Source organism: Hyla sarda, chromosome 1 (assembly GCF_029499605.1).
Source record: "Hyla sarda isolate aHylSar1 chromosome 1, aHylSar1.hap1, whole genome shotgun sequence".
NCBI classification, from domain to species: Eukaryota; Metazoa; Chordata; class Amphibia; order Anura; family Hylidae; genus Hyla; species Hyla sarda.
In genome coordinates, this window is record NC_079189.1 from 513,714,423 (window position 1) to 513,735,273 (window position 20,851).

At 38.9% G+C, this 20,851-nt stretch overlaps 1 protein-coding gene across 12 annotated transcripts in view; it reads left to right on the forward strand.

Annotated features, from left to right (window-relative positions):
• Positions 1-20,851, forward strand: part of KIAA0825 (KIAA0825 ortholog) — a 406,103-nt gene that overhangs the window by 194,748 nt on the left and 190,504 nt on the right. For 9 of the 12 annotated variants that reach the window (XM_056538004.1, XM_056538051.1, XM_056538057.1 and 6 more), the window contains one exon: positions 1,500-1,597. In XM_056538004.1, coding sequence (XP_056393979.1) covers positions 1,500-1,597 — 98 coding nt within the window. Of the gene's footprint in view, positions 1-1,499; positions 1,598-3,099; positions 3,134-8,477; positions 8,533-20,851 lie in introns of those variants that run through there. The other 3 variants (XM_056538065.1, XM_056538077.1, XM_056538043.1) reach the window with 3 other exon arrangements.

The window sequence follows — 20,851 nt, forward strand, 5'->3', positions numbered from 1 at the left end:
TACATCCCCATATACAGAAGAATAAAAAAAAGTTATAGGTGCCAGAAAAGGATAATTTTAGAAATACAAATTTCCGTACAAAGTAAAGTACAAAGTAATTAAAAAAAAGTAAAACCAAATCAAACCTGTATAATTTGGGTAACATTGGAACCGTATGGAAGATTAGGTGTAAATTTTACTGAAAAGTGCACTGTGTAAAAGGGGAAGCCCCCAAAAGTTACATAATGATGTTTTTTTTTTCTTTCAATTTGGCCCCAAAAATAAATTTTTTTTGTTTTTATTGTAGATGTTACCAATTGGTGGCACTAAAACTAGTTATAGTATTAGATAGTAGGGAGATAAAAACGAAAGTGCAAAAAAAGAAAAAACCCTGAGTCAGGGGTTAAAGCTGGTCATAGGTACAAGCGATTTGTTATTACTGAGATGGCAGTTATGTATTCACTTTTGATCTGGGATTAATATGCCTAGAAGCGTTTTCTAGGCATTCTCTGTGACCTGTACAGAGGTATATAATCACCTTATAGCCAGGTTCTGTCTTGTCTATTTATTGGTGTCACTTTTCCCATTCATTCTCCCTGGAGAAGGAGGCTGCTGAAAAGATTTTTCAACAGAACAGTATGGATTAGCTTATTATTAGACTTAGTAGCAAGAACGAACACCGCGAACATTACCGAAAACTCTTAATAAATAAGTTTAACATAAAAGCTTGATAAATAGGCCATTTTCTGATGACACATTCCCCATACCTCTTCTGACACGCCACAATGACAGCTCACAAATTTTGTGAAACAGCAGTTCTATGTACTAGCATTTTAATGTTACAGTGTTTATTTAACAGAATTTCTATTTGTTTGTGACCTCTACATACTTTTTATGTTTATTTTTTTCTAAAGCAATATATGGGAGTCTTCCCTTTAAATCTGACATTCATTTCCAGTAGACACCAAGTATTCAATCATAAATAGTTTTTTATTTATTGTGTAATCGGTCATACATAACAAGGGTTTGTAATTCGCACGCTCCCAAATATGTATGTGTACCATCTGTTTATTTAAATCCGTGGTACCATTTTAGATTAGAACCATAAAATGGCTTATAATTAAGATACATCATGCCGTATAAATCCTAGCCCCCCCTCTGTTTATTTCCTGGTAAACTTCTTGCTGACAGTAGGAAATTGTAAATTGTTACTGAGCATTCAAGGCATCCATTTATTTCTCCTTTCAAACAAAGACTTCTGCTCTCAGACAAAGTAGTTGGGCAAATTGCCACGAACAGTTGGAATGTGGTACAAAAATTGATTTATCTTTTAATAAATAATGACTACACCACTTAGTGGATTTGTAAATTAATTGTTGTCTTATTGGAATAAAAACTAGGCTGTCTGAACTTGATTTATTCTAACAGGCCGTGTCCGCCTTTCCCACATAGTTTATAATAAATAAATTACCGGTGGGGTTAGTTATGATTAATAACCGATCCACCTTCATTTATATTAGCAGGCTAAACCAATGGAAGAGAGCTGGGATTGGTCAAAGTTGTTACCGTTCTGTTTGGGGGTGAATCCTGTGACCTTGGGAGAACTTCTGCTGCACAGGTACAATGTTACACCTCTTTGCTTAGAGTTACATTTCTGGAGGGTTTAGAAGATCATAACTACCATAAACCTACATATGTTTTTTCAAACACACCAACTTGTATCAGATGGTACAGGGCAGCACCCACATGCATCTTGGAACAATTGGAATCGTCCAGTGCAGAATTGTACAAAAACAAGACTTAATTGTTTAAAATAAAACATCAGAAAACAACATGTGATGTGGTTCAGGTGTGGTATACACCGAATTAAAGGGGAACTCCAGCCATAACTAACTTATCCCCTATCGACAGAATAGGGTATAAGTAGCTGATCATGGGGAATCCAACTTCGGGGACCTGGCTCTCAGTGAAGAGTGCATGCTGCAGACGGCACCCACTTCATTATTTTCTAAGTGGCTGATCGTGGAAATTAATGGAGTGTATGCCATCTACCAGTAGACGACACATGCTCCTTTACTGACAGCTGGAGTCCTGTTTTGGAGATTGTGAAAGGCCCCAGCTGTCAGACCCCTCACAATTAGCTACCTATCCCCTAAGTTAGTTTTGGCTGGAGTTCTTCTTTAAGGGTATATACCACACCTGAAACATGTCACATGTTGTTAACTGAGGCTGGATTTTAACAATAAATACATATGTTGTTTATCTCATCAAAAGTATATATATGTGAATAGGAACAAAATATTTTGAGAAAAATATGTTGCTATGAACAATCTGTAAATAGTGGATTGTGATTCCCTAATCATCTGTTTTCATTGTAAAGCTTTTATTTGCCTTTTTTGCCAAGAAAATACTTTAATGTAGAAGAGCACGCCTTCTGGGCACTTTTCATAGTTTTGCCGTCAAATGATGTTTTTATTAGGCGTGCATGACCCAAACACAAAGTATCCATTACATGGCTTTTTCATGGGCTAACAGCAGTTTTAAAATGTTTTTTTTCTTAAATCAACTGGTTCCAGAAAGTTGAACAGATTTGTAAATTACTTTTTTTTTTAAATCTTAATCCTTCCAGTACTCATCAGCTGCTGTATTATTCAGAGGAAGTTGAGTTGTTCTTTTCTGTCTGACCACAGTGCTCTCTGCTGACACCTCTGTCCATGTCAGGAACTGTCCGGAGCAGGAGAGGTTTGCTATGGGGATTTGCTCCTATTCTGGACAGTTCCTGACATGGACAAAGGTGTCAGCAGAGAGCACTGTGGTCAGACTGAGAAGAAATTCAAAAAGAAATTAACTTCCTGTGGAGCATACAGCAGCTGATAAGTACTGGAAGGATTAAGAATTTTTAATAGACATAATTTAAAAGCCTGTTTAACTTTCTGGAGCCAGTTGATATGAAAAAATTTTTTCCACCGGAGTACCCATGTAAGGGCTCAAAACTGCAGACAGATCCCCCTTTAAGGGCACACAGATTACATACATCAGTGAAAAGTATTTCATTTTCCATAGCTTATGAACATCAACATATGTTATCTGTGTGTTTCCATATTTCATGTAAAACTTCAGAATTACCTTAAATCACTGAATGGTCACGTTGCACAAAATAAATGTTGGATGACAAATTCAGCTCAGCAACATCGGTAAGTAAAGAGGTCACCTTCCTTGTATCATTGCTTTTTGCAATGAGGGCAGCCAGCTGCAGGTACCAGCTAAGTATAGATGATGTGATTTACTACTTATATTAGTAACCAAAGGGTAGCTAAGCATATGATAGTGTATTGTGCTGATGCAATGTATGTCTACAAGAGACATCCCATATTACAGGCGTTACAGTGACAGTAAGAGGTATTTACCCCTGTGGACTTTTAGTGTTTTCTTCTTTAACAACTCAGTTCATTTAATTAGGAGTTTTTGACACTAATCAGAAAAAGGCACGTCAATGTGCAAACAAATGTCTACAATGTGATCTACGTTCATTACAGGTATTATACACACAATAATTGAAAGCGTAACTATTCAGCCACTTCACTATTCACTAGAGATATATTTAACAGCAATTATATCATTCGGTTTGCATGGATAGGTGTCAGTTTTGCACATTGGTTGCAATTCCCCATTCTTTTTTTGCACTAGATTTGTCAAGTGGCTTGAGGCCTGTGAGTGAAAAGCTATTACCAAGTCTACCTTCTGCCACATAAAAGCTTAAAGGGTATTCCCAATCCAGAGAATCATGGCTGAGATGTTAATACCCTCCAGTATGGAAACAGACGAGCTATTCTTTGCATTCGCCATAATTCCTATAGACATGAATTCCTGCTGTTTCTGTAACTTCCATTCATTTCTGTAGGGGGTGCAGAAATTGCAAAACAGCATAAAACATCCCACTCCGATGTTTGTTCTGTAATCCTGGTCAAATTTGCCTGCTGCAACCAGGCAGTACAGGCTATTTTTTATCTTTATTTTTTCCATGAATTGGGGGGAGGGGGTTTTGCTTCTGCTGTTCTAAAGATAGATGTCCCTCCTCTATCTATAAGTTGGGAACATCTCTTTGAACTCTGAATTGGACACCCTGCTAATAAATAACAGGTATTTTAAAGAGGTATTCTGGCACTAATACATCTTATCCCCTATCCAAAGGTTAGGGGATAAGATGTCTGGTTGCGGGGGTCCCCCCGCGATCAGACATCTTATCCCCTTTCCTTTGGATGTATTAGGGCCAGAGTACCCCTTTAAGTAATTTTTTGTGTAGCTTTAGTCAGTGCCCCCCCCCCCACAGTCCGTTTGCATACTGCAGCATATGGGACATAAGTTCTCTATCTATTTTGAGGCCAGCACTTAAAGAACTGACTTTATACCTAAATTTGATCACCCATATTTTTCTTTCCCTCTGCGTTGGAAAAAATCCCATTAATATCTCTGACACTGTGTCCAACCTGGCAAAACTGTTCTCCAACTGGTGTCACTGTCCTCTAATTGTTTGGTATGGGCACTCTTTCTGTAGTGTGGATGTTTTTAATGTTTTGCACCTTTTTTTGAAGGCAGGGTGAGATTTCATTTTGTGCGTTTTTGTTCAGGGCGCTCTTTACCATCAAGTTGAGGGACTGTCTGAAAGCCATTATGGGGGTCTGTGTGGAAATTTCCCTAGTCTGTCATCGATATGCAGTTTGAAGTTCTTTTCGTAGAACTTGGGGGTGGTAAGTGACCCCCAGTGGCACACGATTTCCTGTATGATGTTCTTTATACCTCAAGAGTTCTTTTCTGGGAATGTTGGTGGCTTTGCGATCTGGTTGTCAATAATCCTGGCACTGTAGCCCTGGTGTATATAGTCTTTCCTCAATTTCTGGAGGTGTATGTTACGGTCTGCCGAATCATAATTGCCTTATTGCCTGGCTGTACATGATGGAGTTCTTTGTATGTTTGGGGTGGAAGCTATTGTTCTTAAGGTAGGTTGGTCTGTCAATTGGTTTGCGATACATGGATGCATGGATGGAGCTGTCCCACTGGTGGATAGGAATGGATAGGAATCTTCTTCTAATTCTGCAATAAAAAGGTTTTCATATTGTATTTTGTATAACATGAGTGACCACATAAACATTTCTGTGCCAGATTTGCTGACCATGTGGGTCTAAGGTATCATTCCTCAACTGGAAAAACCACTGCATGAACGTCCAGCCTTCTCCTGAGCGATCAGCACATATTGCAATGTATATGACCTGAGAAAGGAGGCTGTCCACCTCAACAATGTCTTGTCCGATATACACTATAATAAATATATTTTAGATCACCTATTGCCTCAAGACTATGGATTCTTAGAAAAGAACAGCGCCAATTAAAGGTCCCCTCTCAGTTTTGAAAGCTTGTACATTCTTGGCACTAATATCCAAGACAGACACCTGACATCATCGCTTTCTACAGGCCTGTCTGGGTGTTGTGCTCCCAGCACCACAAGGTGAACCGCCTCTTGTGCTTGAATTTTACTAATTCACCCATCACTGACATATCTGTGGACTGTCCTGAGAATAGGCCATCAATAAGTTACAGCCATGTTTATGCTTGACGAACATGCATTCCATTGAAATTATAAGTAGATACTGTTTTTCATTTCTTTTATTAAGAAACTACAGTTGATCCAATTTTGTTGCTTGGAATGCATTATGCATTTGCTCCCAATATGCTCAGCTTTTGCAAAAACATATATATTGCGTAGTGGATTAAAGTTGTTTAATCTTAACAGTGAGACTACTAAAAGTATGTAGAAATATAATTTACCATAGAACTGCTCCATGTTGACTAGTATTAAGATCATTGCCAAGCTATCTTAATATCTGCAGGGAGTCTCCTATTGCTGCCAACTGTTTTGTGGTTGCAATTTGCAAACCTGGTATGTCATCAGTTTAAGTTGCTCCTGGCTAGAACTCTTATGAATTTGATCTTTCCACAGCTGGAGATAAGTCATGATATCTGATCTAGTTGCAGTATAAAACTACTGGGTCCTATCCTCTCCTGCTTCTTGTCACAGTTATTTGCATATACGATTTGTTTATGTGAATATTAATGACATTTTCATTTTAGGAACCTTTTTCAGTAACATCCGAATCCAGATAAGCTGTATCTGTGTATGTGTTTAGCTGCTTAGACCATTTCTAATGATTTGCTTCTCGGGTACTAAATATTGTATAACTTTAGTAATAAACATTCTGCAATGTTGCAGAGAGTACAGCTCGCATGAAATCTATAATATGTGTATAATAATAACAATTTACTAATATAAAAATGCATAAAAATAAAGCCAATGTATAACAGAAAAAAGTATGCTATTACGAAACGATATAAATGATTAGAAACTTTATAGTTTTTAAATCTGCACTTACTAAAAAAAAAAAGTAAATGTGGGCCAATATCTCTGTGAGCTCTGCCTCCCTCCAAGCTTTCTACTCAGCACACAGGGAGTAGACATCTTCCCATCTTCCTTCCAGATTAAAGGGGTATTCCAGGAAAAAACTTTATATATATATATATATATATATATATATCTCAACTGGCTCCAGAAAGTTAAACAGATTTGTAAATGACTTCTATTAAAAAATCTTAATCCTTTCAATAATTATCAGCTGCTGAAGTTGAGTTGTTGTTTTCTGCCCTCTGCTGACAACTCTGCTTGTCTCGGGAACTGCACAGAGTAGAAGAGGTTTGCTATGGGGATTTGCTTCTAAACTGGGCAGTTCCCGAGACACATGTCATCAGAGAGCACTTAGACAGAAAAGAACAACTCAACTTCAGCAGCTCATAAGTACTGAAAGGATTAAGATTTTTTAATAGAAGTAATTTACAAATCTGTTTAACTTTCTGGAGCCAGTTGATATATAAAAACTTTTTTTTTTACTGGATAACCCCTTTAACGTTTAAAGGAGTAGTCCAGTGGTGAACAACTTATTCCCGATCCTAAGGATAGGGGATAAGTTTGAGATCGCTGGGGGTCCGACCACTGGGGCCCCCTGCGATCTCCTGTACGGAGCCCCGACAGCCCGGGGGAAGGGGGCGTGTCGACCTCCGCACGAAGCGGCGGCCGACACGCCCCCTCAATACAACTCTATGGCAGAGCCGAAGCGTTGCCTTCGGCAATCTCCGGCTCTGCCATAGAGATGTATTGAGGGGGCGTGGCGGCTGCTGCTTTGTGCAGAGGTCGACACCCGCTATCTGGCCGGAGAGCCTGGCCCCCGTACAGAGAGATCACAGGGGGCCCCAGCGGTCGGACCCACCGCGATCTCAAACTTATCCCCTATCCTTAGGATAGGGGATATGTTTTTCACCACTGGACTACCCCTTTAAGGCTTCTTGTTCTGTATGTTGTATAGGAGGACCAGCCTGTTAAGAGGACATTGTGCTGTTCTGGATGAACAAAATGTTTTCTCTATAAGGATGGTTATTTCTCACTAGAGATAAGTCATTTTTAATAAAGAGTATCTATTACAGTGCTATTTCCGCTTAAAATTTGAGTATCTATGTTCTATAACCTTAAGGTGGAATTATTGTCTTAAGAGCATCATTAATGCGTGATCAACCTACCTTTCATATCACTGAAGAACGGTTGACATTCAGATAAAGTATGGTTCTTCACCTGTGATACATGAGTATTGTCTTCCAGCTACTATTGCGGATGTAGAATTACATTTTGCGATCTAATGATGAACATGCAAAACACTAACATTCTTCACTGGGTATGTTTGTAGCAGGCGTCATTGGTCCTTTTGTTCATACTGATACTGTAATTCGCCAGGACAAGAGAATGTTGTATTTTTACTATGCAAGGTAACACAATGTCAGTATACGAAACTTTGGTGTATTGATAGACTGTGCACTGCTACATCTCTAAACAAATTTCATAACATATTCAGTAATCTAATACATTTTATATAAAAGAATGTTATAATTCTTATAAATATAAGAAGGTTATGTAATTGTTCTTCTAATAAGAACATTGTAGAACAATCTTAGGAGTTCAGAACTAGAAAAATATCATTGTCCATTTTCTTCCATTGTAAATGACAGAATGTCAGTAAAGACAAGAAAAGTCATTTAGGACAAAAGAGACATTTCAGTCCTCCAACAAGGAAAGATTGTATTGGAAAATCTCCAAAATAATAGGCAGGGACGCTCCATCTGTAAAGTATGGTTTTGAGACTGTCACTCTGCAAGGTGACACTATGCAGTATGTAATGGGGGATGAACTTTTATGAGAGTCATGAGATTGACGGGTTATGACAAAGCTGAATTCATGGTGCTTTAATAAGTCTTTTGTCTACCTTTGCATACATTGTGACTTGTCTGGAAAAATGACATATTGAGCTTGTGCACTGTCTGTAAATCCAGAGATGCTGAAGGGCTCTCCTTGTATTGTCATCAGTGGTTGTACCAGTAGGGTAAAATTAATATTTTTCATGCAGCAAGCCTGGAAATGCTACAGTTGACACAGTGAAACCATGAAAGCTTAGAAAAAGGCTGGACAAGGTTTTGAAGAACTCATTTATCAATGACAGTCACAGGTGTAGAGATTTCTTCACGACGGCCAACAGACTGTGAAAGTCACATCCAATCTAGTGCTCTGGATTATGTTCCGTACCTCATTTCAAGTAAAACATGTTATTTAGTAAAACAAATTTAATTTGACTCATAAAGAAGATAGAAGATTTACATAACTTTAAAAAAAAATTCCAGTAAAAAACTTTTTTTTTTCATATCAACTGGCTCCAGAAAGTTAAACGCTGCACCCGATGCTCTTAATGGGCGTCGGGGGCAGCAAGGAGATCACGGGGGTCCCCAGCTGTGGATAGGGGATAAGATGTCTAGGGGTGGAGTACCCCTTTAAGTAAGGAGTAGTAAAGTAAAGAACCATACCTTCTTATTTGTGGAAAGGTCTGCACCAGTGTTATCTACTATGTTTATCCTTCATTTTTTTTTACTGGAGCTCCCCTTTAAAAGGATATTCCAGTTAAAAACTATGCTGTTCATACCAACTGGCTCCAGAAAGTTAAACAGATTTGTAAATTACTTCTATTACAAAATCTTAATCTTCCAATACTTATTAGCTGCTGAAGTTGAGTTTTCTTTTCTGTCTGACAACAGTGCTCTCTGCTGACATCTCTGTCTGTCTCAGGAACTGTCCACAGTAGGAGCAAATCCCCATAACAAACCTCTCCTGCTCTGGACAGTTCCTGAGACAGACAGGTGTCAGCAGAGAGCACTGTTGTCAGACAGAAAAGAACAACTCAACTTCAGCAGCTGATAAATACTGGCAAGATTAGGATTTTTTAATAGAGGTAATTTGCAAATATGTTTAACTGGAATACCCTTTTAAAGGGGAGCATCAATAAACAAAAATGATGAATAAACATAGTAGATAACACTGGTGCAGACCTTTCCACAAATAAGAAGGTATGGTTCTCTACAGTTCTACTACTTACTTAAAGGGGTACTCCACCCCTAGACATCTTATCCCCTATCCAAAGGATCCCCTATCCAAAGGATCACTAGTCATCCGGCACAGAGTGAAGGTCACTCCGTGCACCTGATTTCTGAGCTGCCGCAACCGAGATCGTGGGGGTTCCCATCTGCTGGATCCTCGCGATTAGACGTCTTATCCCCAATCCTTTGGATAGGGGATAAGATGTCTAGGGGTGGAGTACCCCTTTAAGTTTTTTGAAATATTTGACACAAGATCATAAAAACATTGCCATTGATTTCTGTGGTCTTCCTAGTATATTGTGTTAGATTTGGGCTCTGTTAACACCTCTGTTTGCCACACTTGTAAATCCACAAAAAAAAATGTTTTACCAGTAGGCAGGTACATTTTAATTTCAATTTCATAAGAAAGTTGTATTTTTTCTTGCAACTTCCTTTTTTATTTTTCAATTCTAGTAATGTGCAATACATAATACAAAAGTGTTTCAATGGCTGATGTCGTTGTGTAATTAAATAACCTAAATTCTGACATGTCACGTTTTGAGGTCCGCCCCCTTACTTATGTGTGTCACAGGTGCACAGCATAATTATTTGTATCTGAACACCTCTGTTCACACCATACATTATTGTTTTGATGTACATGTATGAACAACACTACAAAAGGTGTCTGCTACATGTATGAAATTGCCAATGACTTGCAATGTGAAAAACATATGCTATTAGGGATCCCTTTTGTATTGGAAAGCATAGATAACTTATACCATTTTTCAAACTGTATTTTCTACAAAAAATATGGGGAAATAACACTTTTTGACATATATTTGGTCAGTAGAACTCTATAGTCAGGCCCTGGAGTATTACGTTACTTTAAAGCAGACACAGGAGCTGCACTCGCTTTATAGCAGTGAGTGATGACTATTATCAGTAGCTTGACACTTGCTGCTAATGACGAGGAGTGCCGATCCTGCCGATCCCCGTCATTTACCATTTAAACGCCCCGATCAATGCCGATCGGGATGTTTAAAGTATTAGGCGGAGGGTCACCTTACCTGCCACCCCATCGCTGATTCACTTATGCAGCTTGTAGCAGGCTGTATCAGTGGAGTGCCGATCACACTGCACAATGCTATGCAATAGGCATAGCACTGTACAGTAAATGCAGTCTAGTGATTGCATTTAAAAGTCCCCTATGGACTTACAAATTTTAAAATAAAAAATATATTTTTTTTAAATTATAGAAAAGCCCCTCCCCTAAAAAAAATCACATTTTCCCATTTACTCTCCAAGCCCCCCCCCTCCCCAAATACATAAAAAATTCTAAACATATCTGTAGTCGCCAAGTGTATAATTTTTCAAACTATAAGATGCCCATTAAAACAAAAATTGTACCTCATATAGCCCCATATATGGAAAATAAACGATTTATAGGGGTCGGAAAAGGACAATACTGAATGTGTTAAAAATAAAGAAAAGCTACATACATTGGGTATTGACCTACAGACTAAAGAGAACATGTAATTTCTCTTTTTTAACCCCTTAAGGACCGGAGGTTTTTCCGTTTTTGCATTTTCGTTTTTTGCTCCTTGCCTTTAAAAAATCATAACTCTTTCAAATTTACACCTAAAAATCCATATGATGGCTTATTTTTTGCGCCACCAATTCTACTTTGTAATGACGTCAGTCATTTTGCCCAAAAATCTATGGTGAAGCGGGAAAAAAAATCATTGTGCGACAAAATTGAAAAAAAAACGCTGTTTTGTAACTTTTGGGGGCTTCCGTTTCTACGTAGTACATTTTTCGGTAAAAATGACACCTGATATGTATTCTGTAGGTCCATACGATTAAAATGATACCCTACTTATATAGGTTTGATTTTGTCGGACTTCTGGAAAAAATCATAACTACATGCAGGAAAATTAATACGTTTAAAATTGTCATCTTCTGACCCCTATAACTTTTTTATTTTTCCGTGTATGGGGCGGTATGAGGGCTCATTTTTTGCGCCGTGATCTGAAGTTTTTAACGGTACCATTTTTGCATTGATAGGACTTATTGATCACTTTTTATTCATTTTTAAATGATATAAAAAGTGACCAAAAATGCACTATTTTGGACTTTGGAATTTTTTTGCGCGCACGCCATTGACCGAGCGGTTTAATTAATGATATATTTTTATAATTCGGACATTTCAGCACGCGGTGATACCACATATGTTTATTTTAATTTTTATTTACACTGTGTTTTTTTTTTTTATTGGAAAAGGGGGGTGATTCAAACTTTTAATAGGGGAGGAGTTAAATGATCTTTATTCACTTTTTTTTTTCACTTTTTTTGTGCAGTGTTATAGGTCCCATAGGGACCTATAACACTGCACACACTGATCTTCTATGTTGATCACTGGTTTCTCATAAGAAACCAGTGATCAACGATTCTGCCGGATGACTGCTCATGCCTGGATCTCAGGCACTGAGCAGTCATTCGGCGATCGGACAGCGAGGAGGCAGGAAGGGGCCCTCCCGCTGTCCTGTCAGCTGTTCGGGATGCCGCGATTAGCCGCGGCTATCCCGAACAGCCCGACTGAGCTAGCCGGGAACTTTCACTTTCACTTTTAACCGCGCGGCTCAGCTTTGAGCGCGCGGCTAAAGGGTTAATAGCGCGCGGCGCCGCGATCGGCGCTGCGCGCTATTAGAGGCGGGTCCCGGCTTCACTATGACGCTGGGCCCGCCATGATATGACGCGGGGTTATATCAGAAGAGCAGGACCAAGGACGTACCGGTACGTCCTTGGTCCTTAAGGGGTTAAATAACCATCTAATTTTTTTTTTTTGCCTCTATAACCTATATTTATTATAAAAATACCTCTTTTCATTAGCTCACAGGGTTAGAAATTCTCTCAGGGGGGCCTGTCCCTTCCTTTTGGTGGTGGTGGGAGGTGATTGGTGTGTCTGCTCATGCAGCCGTGTCCATGAATAATCTCTTGTCCATGACTCGTGGACAAGCCAGATGCTGCTGCAGGACTTTTTAGTGTCCCAGTAGGTTTGGGGACCCCTAGTGGTGGGATTTTCTTCAGCTGTTTTCTTTATTAAATATTGAAGAATTTTTAAACAATCATATTACAAAAGGTCTTTAGTTTTCGTTAGTAACAAAAATAATGCTTTCTGAACTACAAGCATAGCACCATGTGAAGTGCTATCTGGGTTGTCACCCCAGCTTCTTCCTGTCCATCTTGGCTGAATTGACAGGTATCTTCTTATATATAAATAGAAAGACAAGTCAGTCAAGCTAAACCAGCCAGGGAGAGGTTAGGGAGACCACCCAGCTCCATTCACATCTGTGGAGCAGACACATCCATACATTTGTATAGTGACCATACTGCAGGTGCAGAGGGCTCTAGGGACAGCTCCTTTGGCCCCACAAAAATCACTGGACCCAGGGCAGCTGCCCCTTTTGCACCATGTTAAAGACTGCCCTGGGAGGTATAAATAAAGGGTAAATAATTTAGGTATAGATGCTAATAATTTAGGTATAGATGCTTAGCATAGTAAAAGAGGTAAACGGCTTTTAATGTAGCCAGAGTCACATCTTCTTTGAATATACAGTATTCCATGTTTTGAAACTTACTGGTCTCCCTTGTAAATCCGAAAGTTTACAGAGCATGGTTAGAATGGAAATGTCTAACACGTTATGTGCGTGTAGAATGTCTCCTAAGTGTGTATTAAACTCAGATAAAGTCGACTAACTCAAATTAAATTTAGGCAAACTCACAGTATTAGAGAGCTAATCAAATTAGCAATAAAGGAAGCACAATGATTTCTCTGGTGATAATTATATGGGCAATTTAACCGTAGATTGGAAATATTGGAGAGCAGCGCTATCTACTCTATTCAGATAAACCTGTTGCCTGTGAATTGAAATACTGTATTACAAAATGATGTTTCCAAATTATGTTGTTATGAAAAATGTTTGTATGTTTACTCATGGGCTGAATTAGAAGAATAATAACTAGTGACCTCACTGTCAGCATTTTTGGTGTTTCACCCCACTCCTACACTGTCAGCAGAATCATGAATCTGCTAAGCCTCAACCAGCCTCAGCAAACTTGAATTACTGCCACATAGAACCCGTGTGTCAGGCCCAAGGCCTGATTATTAAAATCCTATATGTGTATTATAAATGATCCAAGAGAAAAGAAAGAAATAGGCAACTCACCATTCAGCTGGTATGTTCTTCTTTTATTGAAGCATACTCACATAAAAGTAGCAAAGGGAGAGGGGGGTGGTATTATAAATGATATCTGTGTATAAACTAAGACATGGGTGAGGGGTCATTCAGACGGTGTATCCTTATTTTTTTTGTGTATTGCATTTTATCGGGGGTCTGGCTGTTTGTTTGTATCTCCTTTGAAGTCATGCACTCTGGTCTCATCATATAATCAAAGAGATAAGGGGTCAGGAAGAGAGATGCCCCACCTGGTGGGATCAGAGGGGAGGGGGGGAATGGAGTTTCCCTCCAAAGAAGCAGATAAGACTTAAAATGCTGGACTCAGTGTGTTCAAGGCTGTGCCAAAAGCTGACAAGACCATCCTAAGAACAGCTGGAACTCACTCTCATGGACTGCTATACCATCATGCTGTAAGAACTTCATTTTTGTTTTCTGAACTTGTCTTGCTAAACTCTTTTATATATTGTTATACCTGTATGTCATTTGTTCCTGTATTTTTATATATTTAGCACTGTGATACCTTTTATCAGATCTCTAAATATATGAGCTCACCTTTCTGAAGGCAGCTCTGGTGGAAACACGTTTATCTAAGGGTTAATTTGATGACTTGCTGGGACTAGTAGTGTATACCCAGAGGTCTGGCGGCTTTAACCCTTGCACCATCACACTCTCTCTAATGTCTTGGCTGGACCGATAGGGTGTGATCGTGACACCTAGTCCTTAGAATTAAAGTCACAGCTTTTCCCGACAGTAGTATGTACGTCTTTGCTAAACAGGTTTTTTAAACCTCCCCAAGAGATGTATATCAATATCCTATTCCCTTTCAGTTAAATTAAAGGGGTACTCAACTGGCCAGCATTCGGAAGTAAATGTTCCAAATGCTGTTTTTGCGCTGTGGGTTAGGCCACACCCCTCTTGACATCACGGCCATGCCCCCTCAATGCAAGTCCATGGGAGGGGGCGTGACCCCCGCATCTTGAAAACAGCGTTCGAAACCTTTACTTCCGAACGCCAGCATCGTCCTCTTTTCTTTTCTTCCCTGCCTGGCTTAGACTGCCGTGATGGTTTTTTCCTGTCAAAATTCAAAGTAGACAGGTTGGTATGTCCTACAGCAATTAGTTCCCTTATTGGGTAATACCCCCATAGGCAGGTAGGTTAATACATCTTTGGTAGGTAGATCGATCCCTCCCCTAAGTACGTAATTATGTTGGTAAGCAGCTAGCTAGCTTTGTAGGTGTGTGGCTGGCTAGGTTAAAAAAAAACAGGTAAGTAGTTAGCCAGGTAGATAACTACGTAGGTAGGTAGCCAGGTAGGTAACTATGTAGGTAGGGTGCATTGGGGGAGATTTTATGAAACTGTCTCTGTTGTCCATTGCAACCAATCAGAGCTTAGCTTGTTGCTGTGTAGGTAGCTTTGTAGATAAGTAGGTATGTAGCTAGGTAGGTAAATATGCAGGTAGGTGGTTAGCTAGCTAGGTAGGTAGCCAGAAATGTCTAAAAACTGTCTCAGTTGTCCATAGCAACCAATCAGAACTCAAATAAATTTTTTACAGCACAAGATAAAATGAAAGCTGCGCTGTGATTGGTTACTATGTGAAACAGAAAATTTTTCCGCCAATATAATATTGAAATTTTTCTGTCATTCCCCCCCCCCCCCCCCCGATTCCTCAAATCACAACTTGTCAAAAAAATAAATAAAGTTATCTATAATCCCAGCCTTATGCTAGAGAAGCATATAGCATTGCTTACCCTCTATTTCTGAAACCACCAAAAATCCATTTGTTTTGTACATCTGTGGTCCTCTTCCCTACTATGACCTCTCAGTACTTCAAGGTTAGTCAGTCCTCAGTATTAAAATTCCCAAAATACATTGTTATACATTGTTATTGTTATACATTGTTGCCTTAGCTTTCCATCACATCCTTCCCACCCTGCTTACTCCCCTCTAACTGCACATCAACCAGTTAACTGCCCAGAGTTTCTGCAGAACACTGCTGTACAGAGCAGAACAATCTGCAGAACGATCTGCATTCATTTATTTGTCTGCTACTCAGATATTTTTTCACTTAGTTTCCCATTGAAGAGATTATGGGGGAGATTTATCAAAACCTGTGCAACCAATCAGATTGTTTCTTTCACTTTTCAGAGGCCTTTAAAAAAAACTATCTGAATGGTTGCTATAGGAAACTGGTCAACTTTTTTCTGCCTAGGTTTTGATAAATCTCCCCCTATATGTGTAAAGAGGCTAGGTAGGCTGTTGGGACTAGTCAGAAGTCATGACCTCACTTAGGGCAGTGCTTGCGCTCAGAGACCAGATCCAGCAGAGGATGATGCATTGTCTTGGGAGAGAGGGAAGAGCTGGGGAACTGCTGGGACAACACCACACGGAAAATAAAAGAACTACACAATTTCCTGTAAGGGGTATTTCAACCAAAAGCACAATTTGTGACAACACAATATTAAAAAGTTCTATACCTGTATCTTGGGGTGATAATTTTATTTAAATCGAATTTTCTGATACCGTAATACCCCTTTAAAGGAAACTGCAAGTTAACAGCACATATGTAATGATTAAATCATCTAAGCGAGTGTCAGATCTGCTGCATTAATATAAAGATATCATATCATCTGCTGCATTAATGTTCAGATATCCTAGTTTTTAGACTAGTCATGAATATACAGTTTTTCCATCTGCTGACAGCTTTGAAGTAGTGTTAGTAGGAGGCAGCACAGTAAGGGGTCTTGTTTGAAGCAGATGTGTATTTTTTCTCTAATGGCCATTGTCATATAAAGATCCTATTTAGACTGTTTTACATGTCCGTACTGGTTAATTATAAAATAAAATAAAAAAGAAGACTCTCTGCTCCAATATTGTCATCACAATTACTTCTTTACATAGTGTGTACTTAATCCTTGTATGTGGCAACATGCATCGGGCAGAATTATGTCTATATGGCTATGTCTTGTTGTGCACAAAAGGCTGAGGTATACAAAAGTTCCAATTGGGAAAAAGCAATGAAATACAGATGCATCTATCTGAATCTATAAAGAATATATAAGAAACATACATTCTCAGCTACAGACTACAGGTTCTTGTTTATCCTACAGTCTAGAACAAGGATACTGTCTACTGACTATCTTAAAACTGAGCACCTGTAATTTATTGATGGGCTGTTGGAAAAGCCATAGAACATAAGAATTCTCCTCATATTCTTACTATAGAGGGGATCTCCTGGGATAGTATTTAAACTTCATAATGCAAAGCTTACATTTAAATGCTCTTAGCTGAATGCACTTAGTGACACAACAATTTAGAATTCATTGCCCCATCCTTTACAATTGTCCCCGGATCAGTTCCCATGGACAGAATGTGGACAATGCATATATTGCAAGGATTAATCATATAAGTTGCTTATTCTGTTTGCCAATATTTTTGACTTCAGAGGTTTCCATGGAACTTTACCAGTGGGGAACCTGTTACTTCTGCAATTTCAAGCCCAAAGTTCCAGTGGAGTGCTGTGTTTTGCCAGTTTGATGACAGGGATTATGTCAGTCCCTTGCCACATTATTAGAATTGAGTTGTTATAGTGACAACCTGATGCAAGTGATGGCAGCACGTTATTAAGTGTTATCAACCACCAAAACACCAGAGTTATGTGTTATGTCCTCTGAGCCAGGAATATGTAGAAATGTTTTCATAAGAAAGAATACAGGTGGTATAACCTTAGTATGTACTGTATAATATGGAATAGTATATGTGGTTTCTGTATATATAAATGTTGGGTTAGAGTCATTCTCTAGGCTTATCCTTTCACATTCACAAAATGTATCATGAACCGTGATCTCCCAAGTTTGTAGCTTCTGGGAAATGTTTCTCTACTTCAGCTCTTCTCTAAGGTCTTGTTTATTTCAAAGCATCATTTCGCTCTGTAGTCAGCAGTCATTTTATGTTCTTCTCTAACAACAAAATAGTCCTAGAGTAAATTGTCCCAACAAATAAGAAAAAAATAGTTACATGAAATCTGCTGGGTCAGACCAAGCCTTTCACACTTTAACCATGAAAAGGTTTCACACAACAAAGAGATAAACTGACCAGCTATGACATTACAAACGCTTGCATAATATTGTGTAAGTCTACATCTTCTGGGCACTGTCAGAATCAAAAACGGTTTATATGTTGTACATCATGACAAAATATTGACCTTACTAATGTACTTCATAACAACAATTTTTTTTTAAATCATGGCTTAAAAAAAGGGTCACTAGGGGTCCCCATACCATCCAGAATATAATCCTGTCCTGCTGAGGGTGGGGTTTGGATAAAGAGACCCAGCACTGCACAGCAGACTCCTTGAGGAAGTGACTGCATAGTGAGTGAGGGTGGTCTCAGTGCTTGCCTGGAACACACTCCTTTTTGAGCAGTGGATGTCAGAGGGATTTGTGAGCCAAATACGGAGGCTAGAATCATTAAAAAGACATGTAAAGCATCTGCATGACCTAGTGAGTAACATATATAAGCATGTGATATGATAGGTACGCTTTAAAGGCATGGGATACCACAAGATCTCTGTATGTGTCCTGGGATATCTGGCACAAGGACTTAGCAGCCGGTCCTTTAAGTCCTGCTAGTTGCAGCATTAGGAATCCATGAATTGGACTTTCCAGCACATGTCACAGATGTTTGATAAGTTTGAGATCTTCAGACTTTGGAGACCAAGTTAACATATCACCCTCATCCTCATCTATTCCTTAACCAATTTGTTACTGTTGTAGGGCACATTATCCTGTGAAAAGAAGCCATTGCCATTAGGGAATGCCATTGCCATTAAGGGGTATACTTGATCTGTAGCAATGTTTAGGTAGGTGTATGTGTCAAGGTAACCTCAATATGAATGACCCAAAGTTTCCCAACAGATCATTGTCCAGAGCATTTAACTGCATCCAGTGACATGCTTTCTTTTTGTAGATCACATGGGTACCATCTTATGTGGCTTACATGCACCCTGCTGTCTACATCATGTAAGAGAAAATATGATTCCTCACACCAGGCCACCTTTTTCCATTGCTATATTGCACCATTCTAATGCTCACATGCCCATTGTATGCATCTCTGCCAATGAATAGGGGTCAGCATGGGCACTTGGACCCATCTATGGCTATTGCAGCCCCCATACATAGCAAACTACAATGCACTATGGGTTCTGGCATCTTTCTGTTGTTGCAGACTTTAACATTATTAGTAATTTGAGCTACAGTACCTCTTCTGTCGAATCGGTGAGCCTTCAGCACATACTCGACCCTGTCACTTGTTCACTGATAATTCCTTCTTAGATCACTTTTAGTAGATGGTAAACACTGCATGCTGGAAACCCCTACAAGATCTACCCATTTGGAACTTCTATGACCTAATCATCTAGCCATCACAATCTGGCTCTTGACAAAGTTGCTTTCATCACATCAATTTTAAGAATTGACTGTTCACGTACTGCATAATATGTCCGATCTCTTGACAAGTGCTATTGTCGCAAGGTCGTCAATGTTTTTCAATGGTTGATTTACATATAATAAGAGATATAGTGTGTTACATTTACCAGCTAGCTTCCATTTCTGGTATCCCTTCTCATTCCAATTGGAAGAATTAGACTATTTTGACCTTTATTGTGCCAGGCTAGGTGACTGCCACATCTAAGCAGCACGTGAAAGGTGAAACGGCCTTATTCGTGTTTGTTCAATTCTATACATGTTCTTGAACAGATAAGCTAGCTTGCCAGATGTAGGGCCCCCACCTATTAGACATTTATACTATCTATGATAAAGGGAAAAACGTTCATGCTTACTTACAACCAAATTATTTTTAATTAGCGTTTTTTATTTATTTTTTATTTCATAATGTGTTAGGCATAGAGTATATCCTGCATTACGTATCATCGTAGTGTCACTATGGCATCAGTATTAATGTTTCATAGAGGCGAGATGAGTTGAATTGCCTTTTAATACATACCTTTTCATCAATGCTAACTACCTAAAGAAATTAGCAGCTGCATTTTGCCACCTGCACATTTCACTTTGTTCTGCATGCTGAATAATATTCCCTTATTGTATTCAGCAGTATGTATCATTAACCTATAATAATTTAAGGTCTTCCTTAATAAGGATTTGCAGTGTAGGCTTATTATTAGAGGAATTCCCTGGCTGAAGAGATCCCTTATGAAATAAACCTGCAGAAAAAGGATGGAACGTGAAATAGCATGTGAAAATAATGTATTCAATGCATACTCAGACCAGCTTTTATCTGTCTGTCCATTTATCCACTCATCTGTCTGTCTGTCTATGGCTCTTTTGTTTTCTTTTATTTTCCTCCATGATTCTAAAGATACTTTTGTTTCAATTTCATTACAATTTTGTGAACATTAATATTTTAAATACAAAGTTGACTGGGGAAATGTAGAGAAATGAGTAATACTTTTAAATTGAAAACTACCCATTGGCCATGTTCTATGATTTCTAGAAACACTTGGACTGATATATCTTTATTAACTGGTCTGAAAATGAGAATAAACCCATCTTTTGCAGTTAGCTCGGTCTGTAACTTAAGCTTTTCTAATCTTAACTTAATTATACATATATTGTATAAAAAAAATTTGCTCCTCTTGTTGTGCTTTATACCCAGCGTAGGATTATACAGGGTTAAATTCCAAGCCCTAGCAAGTGAATTGAATGCTTTGCACGTCGCTTTATATCTACAGACTTAAATGTGTGGGAACATGTGATTGTGGCCCTTTTTATATTCAAGCTGGGTCAGCTTCTGTCTGGAAAGTGTCCTATTGTCACCACGTCATGGCATCTCAAGATTTGTGACCTTTGCACCATGTAGATTCATGGCAGTCCAAGTGGTGTTTCTAGAGACAGGGCTACGTTTGTCCCCCCGCTAGGGGGTACCAAAGCCTTTTGGACAAAGATATACAAATATGAAGAGCTTCAAAAGACATACCATGTTTTTTTCTATTTGTAATTTAATTTTCAGAAAGTCTAGGAACCGCCAGATGTCGCAAAACAGTCACTGATAAAGCTTCTTTCCTCCAAAATGTGCCACTTATATGAGTAATACCAGTATTGTGTTTGAAGGGCCGTAACAGGTCA